General features: G+C 46.5%; 1 protein-coding gene across 11 annotated transcripts in view; it reads left to right on the top strand.

Moving 5' to 3' along the window:
- Positions 1–12,870, top strand: part of LOC147008426 (uncharacterized) — a 34,042-nt gene extending 21,172 nt beyond the window's left edge. For 4 of the 11 annotated variants that reach the window (XM_085864882.1, XM_085864876.1, XM_085864879.1 and 1 more), the window contains 3 exons: positions 722–861; positions 6,077–7,639; positions 11,801–12,870. In XM_085864882.1, coding sequence (XP_085721008.1) covers positions 759–861; positions 6,077–7,425 — 1,452 coding nt within the window. In that variant the 5' untranslated portion in view covers positions 722–758 and the 3' untranslated portion in view covers positions 7,426–7,639; positions 11,801–12,870. Of the gene's footprint in view, positions 1–721; positions 862–6,076; positions 7,640–10,178; positions 10,847–11,800 lie in introns of those variants that run through there. The other 7 variants (XM_085864886.1, XM_085864890.1, XM_085864887.1 and 4 more) reach the window with 4 other exon arrangements.
- The last annotated feature ends 343 nt before the right edge of the window (positions 12,871–13,213 follow it).

Genomic DNA, 13,213 nt, shown 5'->3' on the forward strand with positions numbered 1-13,213 from the left:
TTTCTTTTTTTGGTGGAATTTAATAAAGACATGAACGCTGGTGCTGCTTTTTTGACGGTTGAAGGAAAATGCCCTGCCTTCCCTTCCCTTCCCTAACAACTTACGTCCTCTCAAAGGCCCTCCACCCCCACGGACATCGCTGGGCAGTGTCCTTGTGTTGTTTAGTGTGTGACCCGTTTGAACGTGCGGTTTTAATATACCCAATTCCGTTCAATCCTGTACTAATGTCGGCAGAAGTCCCCCTATCAAATGCATCTCCAGAACACTCCCACCCTCACCACCCCCATCCTCCTCGCTTCCTCCCCCCCTCCCTGGGTGTATGGTGACATGTGGTAAGGCCTCGCTCTCCCTCCTTCCTCTCTCTTGTCCCCTTCCTCGCTCTCCCCCACTTCCTTCCTCCCTCACCCACCACTTACCCTTTTCCCCACCCCTCCTCGTTCCCCTTCCTCCCACGACCCCCCTCCCCCCCGAATCTCAATATTCCCGTCAGTGAAGCGACGGGATGTATTTGCGAGTCATTAATATTCATGATCGAATATCCCAATTGAACGAGATCTTCCGTGTCACATGACCACTCAAGTCAGTTTGGCATACACATAAATCTTGTAAATATGGGCTGGCCCTTTAACTCCATTTACTAAATTTACAAAAACTATGGGGGGCGATGACATCTTGTGTCTTTTTATCCTTGTTTTTCATCATGTTTCCCAATGTCCTGCAGGACTTGTAGACCCCGAGCCTCCGGCGTTGCGGTGAAGATGCCTTTCCAAATAAAGTTTCTACCATACCTCTTCACGTACCTCTTCATCGTTCTGAACTCGGTTGCCTGTGAACCGAGTATCTTGGACGTTCCTTTGAACCGTGAGTATCAATTTCCAATGTCTTGCTGCATCGAACATTGTGTGTTGCTGCACTGGCTGCTGGCCTTCGTGACATTAAATGGCGTACGTGTTGTCAATAATAAATTAATCTTCGTGGGACCTCCTTGTTGAGGATCTTCAATGTCACTCATACGTACCTCCAGGACTTCAAGCAGGCGGTGCACCACCACCACCAACACGTGTCTTCCCACATCCCTTCCCATATTAATTTTAAACCCATTGACCGTACCTCACCCTCACAGGTGACTGTGTTTCCTCCCCTCCTCTCTTTCCTCTTTACCTGTTCGTTCATTCTCCGACTTCTTGAGTCCAAATGTGACCCCACTGTCGTTTTATTGCATCTTCATCCTCCTCACCGAGCTCTTCCATGAGCCTCAATTTTGCTTCCAAAACACAGGTTGCCACAAAACACGATGCATAAACAAGTTAAACAACAAAGAAAATCAATTAAATAACAAAGAAAAGAAAATTAACAAAGTTCCAGACAGATATACTCAAGGAGGTATCCCGTCATTTATCCCATCATTTGTGTGTTGGGGTGTTGAGGGGGGGGGGGGCAGAAAGGGAGGAGAATGGAGGATAACGTTGGGTCGGTACAGGAGCATCACCATATACTTCTTCTTCTTTCGGCTGCTCCCATTAGGGGTCGCCACAGCGGATCATCCGAATGATCCGCATAGTGATTTGGCACAGGTTTTACGCCGGATGCCCTTCCTGACGCAACCCTGGTCGCCTCTTACGACACAGGGATATGGTACACCTATTTTTAACCGGGGTATACACTGGCCCAGTACACTGGTACTCATTTCGCCGACCTCGGAAGGATGACAGGCTGAGTCAACCCCCTGGTGTATTAATTCAGTGGCCCAACGGGGCTTGAACTCAGGACCTTTTGGATCCCAAGCCGCTGCCCTAACCACTGCGCCAACACCAGGACTCATCACCATATACATATATATATATATATATATATATATATATATATATATATATATATATATATATATATATATATATATATATATATATATATATATATATATATATATACATACATATATATATATATATATTTTTTTAAGAAGAAGAAGGCGCTTCCAAACAAGCGAAAAAACTTGATCGACTCCGATAATTTGAGCAAAAAAACGAGAGCAGCTTTGACGTCCGTCCGCACGCAATAATTACTGTGCTTCCCCATTGTCACTCACCTGCATTTTTTTCATTAATTAAAAAAAAAATTTATATTTTCATTTATGGATGTCCGACGATTCTGTGATTTTCCCCGGTGGACTGGCTTCGACGTCCATCGGCACGCAAAATATCAGCTTTCTACGTCACCCAGAAGGCACTGATCTTTAATATCATTCAGTGTCAGTCAGTGGTGAGAAAGCGCTTTATATATTACATTATATATAAATATAAATATATATAAATATATGTGTGTGTGTGTGATTATGTCTCACATGGTAAAACCGCAAAATCTGCACAGAGCAACTGTCCTTCTGCCACCCCATACGATTTTTCCCGCTAATTTAAACCATTCAACCAGAAGGCACTTGATGCGTTTGGCGTGTAAATCAAAACATGTGGAGTTTGACGAGCACTCCCCCGATCTCCATTTCACACAGTCCGACACCAAAGCATGACCTGCAGGAGGGGATGAAATCTGAACTGTACAGCGGGGTGGGGGATCACTTCCCAGCCAATCTTTGGGATTACCTCCTTTGTGAGATGCGCAGTGTGGGGTCTGACGTTGTCATGTTGAAAGATGAGAGCTTTTTTCATCGGGAGATTTTCCCGGAGAGCATGTTTCATTTTCTTGTACGTAGTGAGCCTCCTCGATGGTTTCCCCTTTGGGCAGAAAATCAACCAGCATGCATCCCTTGGCATCCAAGAATACCTTTCCCATACTTTGCCGCTGGAGGGTACTCTTTTGGCCTTCTTCTTTTTTTGGAGGCGGAGAGTGATGCCATTCCATGCTTTGCTGCTTGGTTTCTGGGTCGAAAGAGTGGAACCAGCTTTCATCACCAGTCACAACACGGTACACCGGCTGTGATCACTCCCATGCCTCATGTTTGTATCACACTCCACTTGATACCGATATAAGTCACCGGTCGTTCCGGTTCGAATCCGGCGAGTCATGTCAAATCAACCGTGACAGTCACACATTTTGAAGACTCTCTGCCAGATTCTCTCTTCCAGAGCCACATTACTGTGCAGATGAACATCTCCAAATTGGGCGAGTGTCGTGCTGACTGGTATCACGTGCCTCGATTTAATCAGACTTTGCAAACCTGAAGGTCACGTGACCTCGGTCATCTGAAACTGGGCTGAAAGGATCGAAACCTCGATGATAAACGGTGCCCAGCTGATGATCCGGGCAGCTGGTAAATTAGTCAGTTGCCTATAAGTTAAGGTTATAACTTGAAATAAAATAGCTTTTGTAAGTACTTACCAGTACATAATGTATGTGTGTTTGTGTGTTTATACAGTGGGGAGAACAAGTATTTGATACACTCGATTTTGCAGGTTTTCCCACTTACAAAGCATGTAGAGGTCTGTAATTTTTATCATGGGTACACTTCAACTGTGAAAGACGGAATCTTAAACAAAAATCCTGAAAATCACATTGTATGATTTTTAAATAATTAATTTGCATTTTATTGCATGAAATAAGTATTTGATCACCTCCCAACCAGTAAGAATTCCGGCTCTCACAGACCTGTTAGTTTTGTCTTAAAGAAGCCCTCCCATTCTCCACTCATTACCTGTATTTACTGCACCAGTTTGAACTCATTATCTGCATAAAAGACAGCTGTCCACACTCAATCAATCAGACTCCAACCTCTCCAAAATGGGCAAGACCAGAGAGCTGTCTAAGGACATCAGGGACAAAATTGTAGACTTACACAAGGCTGGGATGGGCTACAGGACAATAGGCAAGCAGCTTCGTGAGAAGGCATCAACTGTTGGCGCAATTATTAGAAAATGGAAGAAGTTCAAGATAACAGTCATTCTCCCTCAGTCTGGGGCTCCATGCAAGATCTCACCTCGTGGAGCCTCAATGATCATGAGAGGTGAGGGATCAGCCCAGAACTACACGGCAGGACCAGGTCAATGACCTGAAGAGAGCTGGGACCACAGTATCAAAGAAAACCATAATTAAGACACGACGCCGTCATGGATTGAAATCCTGCAGCGTACGCAAGGTCCCTCTGCTCAAGCCAGCGCATGTCCAGGCCCGTCTGAAGTTTGCCAATGACCATCTGGATGATCCAGAGGAGGAATGGGAGAAGGTCATGTGGTCCGATGAGACCAAAATAGAGCTTTTTGGTTTGAACTCCACTCACCGTGTTTGGAGGAAGAAGAAGGATGAGTACAACCCCAAGAACACCATCCCAACCGTCAAGCATGGTGGTGGAAACATCATTCTTTGGAGATGCTTTTCTGCAAAGGTGACAGGACGACTGCACCGTATTGAGGGAAGGATGGATGGGGCCATGTATCGCGAGATCTTGGCCAACAACCTCCTTCCCTCAACAAGAGCATTGAAGAGGAGGCGTGGCTGGGTCTTCCAGCATGACAACGACCCGAAACACACAGCCAGGGCAACTAAGGAGTGGCTCCGTAAGAAGCATCTCAAGGTCCTTGAGTGGCCGAGCCAGTCTCCAGACCTGAACCCAATAGAAAAATCTTTGGAGGGAGCTGAAAGTCTGTGTTGCCCAGCGACAGCCCCGGAACCTGAAGGATCTGGAGATGATCTGTATGGAGGAGTGGGCCAAAATCCCTGCTGCAGTCTGTGCAAACCTGGTTAAGAACTACAGGAAACGTCTGATCTCTGTAATTGCAAACAAAGGTTTCTGTACCAAATATTAAGTTCTGTTTTTCTGATGTATCAAATACTTATTTCATGCAATAAAATAACCGTGCTTTTTAAAAACAACAATGACACGGGAGGGAATATAATAATGGCTCCCTGCTCGGCCACCATTGGTCCATGCTATACTTTATGAGGGTGAGGGACTGCCCATTCAGTCCTTGTCACCCAGGCGGCTCCTCTCCCTCTTCCGCCGAGCAGCCCGGATCACTATTTTCCCGCCGAGCCTTGCGCTCCACGACCAGGCCGAGCGCTAAAAAGAAACATTTACGACAGATTCCAAAGGTTTACACATCAAATAAAAGGTCAGAAGGGATGGCAGGTTTTCGACACAGATAATAGGGGAGGTGGACTGCATCTGTCTCACAAAAATAGCGGCGTATATCAAATATCACATTTAGTTGCTTCTACACTTAAACAGTCATTAAAGAAATTACTTCGCTACATGAAGCATTTATTAACCCCTATGAGGCATTCCCACAACAATTATTTCAACTCGCTCGTCGCTCAACAAGAAATAATGTGTAATTCATGTGTAATAATGTAATAATAATGTGTGATAATCTTGCTGTGTAATTCAAAACACCTCACTTCACTGGAAAACGTGGGGACAGGAACATGATACAGATTTACATGGAGGATTTGTGTCCCCCCCCCACATACTCCCCCAAGATAAATAAATAAAAACACCCCAAATTTGGGTCACGCTGATCATGTGTAGCAAGTGTAGATGTCATAGGCCCAGAACTGTAGGCGGAGTAACATGACAAACAAACAAACAAACAAACAGACAAACACACATCGGTTCTTCCTCATTTTGAATGTTGATCCACCCCATACCCTTTGGGAGTTTTGAACCTACTGTCCATTGTCGTTTCACTCCTCCGTGAGCCGAGCTCAAGACCTTTCTGTTTCAAGCACACAACCCCAGCAAAAAAAAACCGGATTCTAACCTGGATCGAAGACACGATCGATGATGTGTTTGTTGTTCCATGCTCCTTTTCACGCCCTGCACTGACACCACTACTGGTGGATGCTTCCAATGGGAACAGAAGAACTTGAATTAATGACCTAAGAACTCTGTGGGTCACCGATAATTGTCACTTTGGAAACGGGCCACCCTTGTTTTGCTTGATTGTGCTTTTATTTATTTTTTCACAACATGCTGCAGAGGATGTTGAGTATCTTGTTGCCATTAAATTTAAAGTAAAAATGTAAAGGGTACTTGTCATCCCTCCTTGGCCACCCTCGGTGCTGTCTTGGCTCTGTCGTATTGAGGACAATTTAACACCGAACATTGTGTTCTTTCTTGGGCCAGGTTTGAAAAGAATGCTTCCAAACCTGCGACCGAACAGCATCTACAACCGCACTGTGCAGGCCGACACCAGCAAGGATGAAGTGCCTCCCAGCAGTCGGCAGCAGTTCCACACAGCTGGAGGACCTCTCAGAACCACACATCGGTCCAACACAACTGGAGGGCTTCTGAGCACCACACATCCGTTCAACACAACTGGAGGGATTCTGAGCACCACACATCCGTCAAACACAACTGGAGGACATACCACCACTATGCAGCAGTTCCACACAACTGGAGGGCCTCCCAGCATCACGCAGCAGTACAACACAACTGGAGGGCCTTTCAGCACCACACAGCAGTACAACACAACTGGAGGGCCTCCGAGCACCACACAGCAGTACAACACAACTGGAGGACATACCACCACTATGCAGCAGTTCCACACAACTGGAGGGCCTCCCAGCATCACGCAGCAGTACAACACAACTGGAGGGCCTTTCAGCACCACACAGCAGTACAACACAACTGGAGGGCCTCCGAGCACCACACAGCAGTACAACACAACTGGAGGACATACCACCACTATGCAGCAGTTCAACACAACTGGAGGGCCTCCCAGTATCACGCAGCAGTACAACACAACTGGAGGGCCTCCGAGAACCACACAGCAGTACAACACAACTGGAGGACATACCACCACTATGCAGCAGTTCAACACAACTGGAGGGCCTCCCAGTATCACGCAGCAGTACAACACAACTGGAGGGCCTCCGAGAACCACACAGCAGTACAACACAACTGGAGGACATACCACCATTATGCAGCAGTTCAACACAACTGGAGGGTCTACCAGCACCACACAGCAGTCCCCCACAACTGGAGGGTCCACCAGCACCACACAGCAGTACAACACAACTGGAGGGCGTCCGAGCACCATCCAGCAGTTCAACACAACTGGAGGGCCTCCGAGCACCATGCAGCAGTTCAACACAACTGGAGGGCCTCCGAGCACCACACAGCAGTACAACACAACTGGAGGGCCTCCGAGCACCATGCAGCAGTTCAACACAACTGGAGGGCCTCCGAGCACCACACAGCAGTACAACACAACTGGAGGACATACCACCACTATGCAGCAGTTCAACACAACTGGAGGGCCTCCCAGTATTACGCAGCAGTACAACACAACTGGAGGGCCTCCCAGCATCACGCAGCAGTACAACACAACTGGAGGGTCTACCAGCACCACACAGCAGTCCCCCACAACTGGAGGGTCCACCAGCACCACACAGCAGTATAACACAACTGGGGGGCCTCCTACCACCATTCAGCAGTTCCACACAACTGGAGGGCCTCCCAGCATCACGTAGCAACACAACACAACACAACTGGAGGGCCTCTCAGCACCACACAGCAGTTCCACACAAATGGAGTGTCTTCCAGCACCACACAGCAGTTCAACACAACGAGAGGGTCTCCGAACATTACGAAGCAATTCTACACAACTGAAGGGTCTTCAAACATTACGCAGCAGCTCAACACAACTGGAGGATTGCTTAACAACACAGTTCAATCCAAATGAAGGTTTGTGACCCGGCTATAAAATCAGAATCCACCAACCTTCCCTCTTCTCCACCTTCCTCAACCTTTTTTATTTTTTGTTTATTTTTGCATACCTTGTCGAGGCTCGTATGAGAGCTAACACACAACGTACAGCAAGGGGAGCAGGAGACAATAGGGGCAGGAGAGGGAAGGACAAAACAGTGGATAACAGAGACATGAGGAGATCTGTGGAAGGGAGAGGGATAGGGCGCGGAACACGGAGTAAACAAGATGGACACTTCAGGGACTTTCAGGAAGGAAAGCAGGGAATTTGAAGGAGGTGGGTTTGGTGTGGATTAATGGGGGAAGAAAAGATCGAGGATTTGGATGCGAGAAGATAAGAGGTGGTGGTGAACAGCTGTTTTGAAGACCTGGAGGAAAGAATGGGATTCAACAGAGTGAGGGAGTTTATTCCAAAAGCTGGAAAACGAGGAATGAAAGAGTGAAGGTGAGCAGTGATTCGTGATTTTGGGAGTTTTACCAGAAGGGGGTTGTTGGCGGACTTTGAGCGCCCTGTGGAAATATGGTGGGGACAAATCGCAGAGAGAGCAGGGGGGGGGGGCGAGACCGGAGAGGAGACGGTAGAAGACAGAAAGACCACCGCCCAGCCTGCGGTGAGAGAGTGAGATGCCCAAAGACTCAGCCTCACCGCGGGAGATGCCAATGATTATTAATGTCTTGGTTTCCACAGCGTGAAGCCGAGAAAGGTGAGAGGTGGGAGCACTAGCCGAGAGGGGAGAGCAGCACTCCATCAGGTTGCGGATGAAAGCTTTGTAAGTGGTCAGGAGCTCAGGTGGGCCGAGGAAGGACTTTGCACGACGGAGGATTCCCAGTCGGCGACTGGCTTTGGAGGCCAGGTTGTAAATGTGGCTTTCCCAGGAAAGATCATGGCAGATAGTGAGACCCAGAAGCTTGAAAGAAAGGTCTTCCAGAGGATTGTTGAGAAAGTAGATGGGGGGGGTTCCAAACGGTCCTTTCAGAGAGACCGTGAGATTTTTCAGGATTTTAAGACATGTTCCACGTGTTGGGCCAGTTTGTGATTTTACCCAGATCTGCAGTGAGCGAATAATCTGCTGCTTGCCGGTCTGAGGGATGACAGATGGTACGATAGAGGGTGGAGTCATCAGCAAAGAGATAAAGAGGATTTTCCAGAGAGTCGGAGAGATCATTGATGAAAATCAGAAAGAACAGGGCCCAGAACGCTACCTTGAGGAACTCCAGCCAGGACAGGAAGAAGGGATGAAAGAACTCCATTTAGGGCCACACGTTGACTGCGACAGAAGAGGAAGTCTGTGAGCCATGAGTGGAGATGTCCGGGTGCCAGACCGTGTCAAAAGCACGCGATATGTCTCGGGATATGGCTCTCATCTCATGTCTGGCATTGAGGACCTCCATCCATCATTGCGAGAACAGAAGCAGCCTATCCAGGGTGGAGTGACCTGGTCTGAAACCAAATTGATGATCGGAAATCAGACCATTGGAGAAGAGGAAGGACTTAATGTCTGAAGCGATGATGGATTCCATGACCTTGCTGATGATTCGGAGAAGGCTGATTGGTCTGTAGTTGCAGGGATCTGTTTTTGCACCGTTTTTTTATGCAGGGCAGGAATGTTTGCTGATTTCCAAGCAAATGGCAGATGACCTTGGGCAAATGAGAGGGTGAATAGAACAGAGAGAGGGTGAGCAACAGCAGAGGAGCAGGTTTTTAGGACACGTGGGCTGATGCCTTCTGCACCGGTTGCAGAATCTGAGTCGAGGTTTCACAGCAAGCTCTCCGCCTTGTCAGAGAACCTTTTGTGAAATTTCGCATGATACGCCCTCCCCTTTTCTCTTTGATAAGACAGCAGACCGTGATTACACTGAAAGTATCTCTCCAAGCCACACTGTTGTAAAAAGAAAGAACTCTACAGCAAATGCAAACATTATTCCGCAAACTCAGCAGACATAACCAGAGCCGTTCCCAACAATGGCTTCCTTCCCAAAAAAAAATTTCCAATTTAACATGCAGATTAATATAATAAATCCTGATAGATATTTAAATTGCCAAAATGGACCCACTCGGGGATATGGAGATTTGTTTTTCCTTCATTTAAAAAATATTTTGAAGTTTCAAGCAGCACGTGATAAACTACAGAGATACCGGCACGTGGTGAGTATAATCTTCATGATGATAATGAGCAGGAGACGGGGTTTTATAATCGCGTGTGTGTGCGTGAGTGTGTCGGTCCGGGCCGTGACTTCCCCCCTCCCCCCCCCAAATTTTTTGCTTTTGTCATCAAATTTTCAACTTCTTCTTTCGTGTGGTCCCATCGTCAGCCATTAAATTTTCACCAAAGCTTGATGATGAGAAGGTGGACAAGACAAATTAATAATTCGGTCAAAAGGTCAAAGGACAACGTCGCATGAAATCCTCAATTTTCATCCGATTGACCTGAATTTTTTTAGAATTTGCATATCGGGTCACAGAGTTTGTCCACCAATCAAAAGCTTGATGTAGATTGTTTTTTTTTTTTTTTTTTAGGACAAAAGGTCAAGGTTACCTGAAATCGTCAATTTTCTTCCGATTGACCTGAAATTTCAACAGGATTTGCATATCGGAGCACTGAACTGGTTCATCAATCAAAAGCAGGTTGCTGGTTGTTTTGAGGTCACAAGGTCAAGGTCACAAAATCCTCAATTTCCATCTGATTGACTTGAAATTTGAGAAAGGTTTGCATATTGGATCACTGAAGCCGATTGCTTTTTATGTCAAAAGGTCAAGGTCGTCTGTAATTGTATTTTTCTTTTTTTGACCAGTTTTTGTCATGTTTAGTACACGGACGAAGAAGAAGTACGAATACAAAGCAGATGCGGACGAGCTTTGCATTTTCAGATGCTTTCGAGTGATGGTTTTATTATTTGTTTGTTTTTATTATTCCCATATCACACAACAAAAGCTAACTCATTTATTCACCCAAATTGACTTTTTTACTCCTCAACATCGAACTTCATGGAAGTGGGAAGAGCGCGGTTATGGAGGGTGTGAATAGATAGTACAACGCAGGCATGATAGGCCGAATGACCTTCTCATGTGCCAAAGTTCCTTGTGTATATTTGTGTAATGTTGTTAAAAACAGGAAGAAATAGGGAGGGAGGACAGAGAGTTGTGGGTGAGGGTGCATGGAGTTGTAAGAGTGAGATTGAGACGTTGGGAAGGGAGTGGTGGGGGGGATTGAGGACTTGGGGTTGGAAGGGGGATTGAGGACTTGGGGTTTAGGGCAGTTGATGACTTGAAGAAGAAAGGGGTAGGGGATGACAAAGTTGGCTTCGGGGAGGGAGGGCAGAGAGGGGACAGAGCTGGGATTGAGGGGTTTGACGCTTTCGAGGAGGTGGAGGGGGAGTTGAGGACATTGGGTTGAGAGGGGGTTTGAGGATTTGAAAAAAGGGGGAGAGGGTGCACAGTTTGCGTGTGGTGGTGGGGGGAGGGCAGAGAGAAGTCAGAGTTGGGAGGGGGTTAAGGACATGGGATTGTGTGTGGGTGTCGGAGTGAGGGCGGGGGTGGTTAGGGACCTGAAGTCACATTTTACATGATGCAGAATTTCCTTGGGTCTGTGATAGTCCCATTGTGTCTTTTGGGTCCTCCAGGTATTTTGTGTCCTCTGTGTCTTTTGTGTCCTCGGGGTCTTTTGGATGCCCTGCATCTTTTGGGTCCTCTGAATCTTTTGAGTGTTCGGGGTCCCCCTTTTTATGTCCTGTGGGTCTTTTGGGTCATCTGGGTCCTTTGGGTATTTTGTGTCTTCGGTGTATTTTCGTTCTTTTGAGTCATCCAAGTCTTTGGGGCATTTTTGGGTCTTCGGGGGTGTTTTGGGTATTTAAAGGTCTCCATGGTCGTTGGGGTCTTTTAGGTCTTCAGGGTCTTTTGGGTCGAATTGTCTCAATAATTGTTTACTTGATAGATTCGGAACATCTTTTAAAGATGGTTTGACAAAATGAGGCCTCTCGTGATCATCAAGTGTCAAGTTACTCCACATCATCGATACGTAGATGAACCTTTTAAGATGATGAAAGCGGAAGAGCAAGTCACAAGTAGAGTGAGTCCTCCATGAACACTGCAATGTCTGTGCAAAGCCATGTTGTTGTCTGACCCTCTGTATTTAACCGCAGACAAGCCCACATGGGTGACCTCCTTGATGGAGCAGATCTGGTTCCTCATGATGATTGCAATATTGGTTTTGTTGTTCCTCCTGACTGTCTGCATCATCTACAAAAGGGATAAAGATTACTGGGTAGGCCTTGCACAACCTTCTCACCTGTCAGTTGGCTGTCCTCGACGCTTTGGCAGATACCCAGTTGTTTTGTCCATTGTAACCTGCACATTGTGATGTCACTGCATACCAGTACAAACGTCCAGGTAACTGAGAGATGTACATTATTTAATTTAGTAAACTTAACAATTACATGAAACCAAAATATTCCGGTTAAATGAGGTCTTGGCTACATGGTGAAATGGGGAAACCCCCGCTCTTAACCCCACACAGCCTTATTTCTTGTGGGTGAATATAAACTTCATAGTCCACAAGCTTAAACGGTTTACACCTTTTAAAACTTACAGAGTTTATATTCACCCATGTCGATCTTCCTCGATGACCTCTAAAAGTTACTGATATCGACCATGGGTGAAGATCGACACGTGTGCTGTGTTGTTGATGTGTGTGCTTCATCCAGTGACGACACCGTTGTTGGAGATGCAGCCTTCCAGGTCTTCCCTAAAACATCCCTTGCTGCCTGCAATGAGTGAGGATGTCCCATCTTCGATGACTCCATCGAACGATGCGACAGAGGCTCCAACTGGTGTTGGCTTAACGGTTCAGGTGGCTGGCTCAAGATCCGAGGAACTTGCGTTTCAGCCCCTGTCGTGTTGTTAAATAACATCAGGTGGGTTGACTCCACCTGTCATCCTTCTGAGGTCGAAAAAAATTAGTACTATTGTGCTGGTAACAGAGGGAATTGCATCAGCGACGCAGCTGAACCCCCAGAAAATGATGCAGCAAAGCAGTTACAGGCTGCAAACAAATAAATAAATTAAGTGGACTTGAAATCACAAACACATTTTATGTTCGTTGTCTAATCACCCTCATTTTTTCTTTCTTTTGACCTGATTTCTTGACATGTTTACCAGGAACCACCGTTGGCATAACAACAAATTAATGAATAAACAAAAATCGAGCACAAAATTAATATGTCTCCCAGTTGTAACACAAACATCAACATTGTCTTAATAAAAGTACTGTTCTTCCCTGAAAGTGGGCTGCCAGGATGACCAAGAGATTCACACACTGGGTCAGGTCAGGTATGGGAGCATGCTGGACATTTAAGACCTGAAGACTCGGACTTTCATCTTCCTGCACAGGTATCAGCAGCGCCACACCCCATGATCCAGTGAATCCATGACTCCCCAGGCACGACACAGACATCGATTGACCTTTGCCTCACAGCCAGCGGAAACGTGAATATCCAGCCAGCAGAGAGTGCAGCATTTCCACCAGCCTTGAGAAGTTCAGCATGGATGCCGCAGAT

This window comes from Eptatretus burgeri, chromosome 19, assembly GCF_056783735.1.
Source record: "Eptatretus burgeri isolate ZD-2024b chromosome 19, Ebu_testis_v1, whole genome shotgun sequence".
In the NCBI taxonomy this organism is placed as follows: Eukaryota; Metazoa; Chordata; class Myxini; order Myxiniformes; family Myxinidae; genus Eptatretus; species Eptatretus burgeri.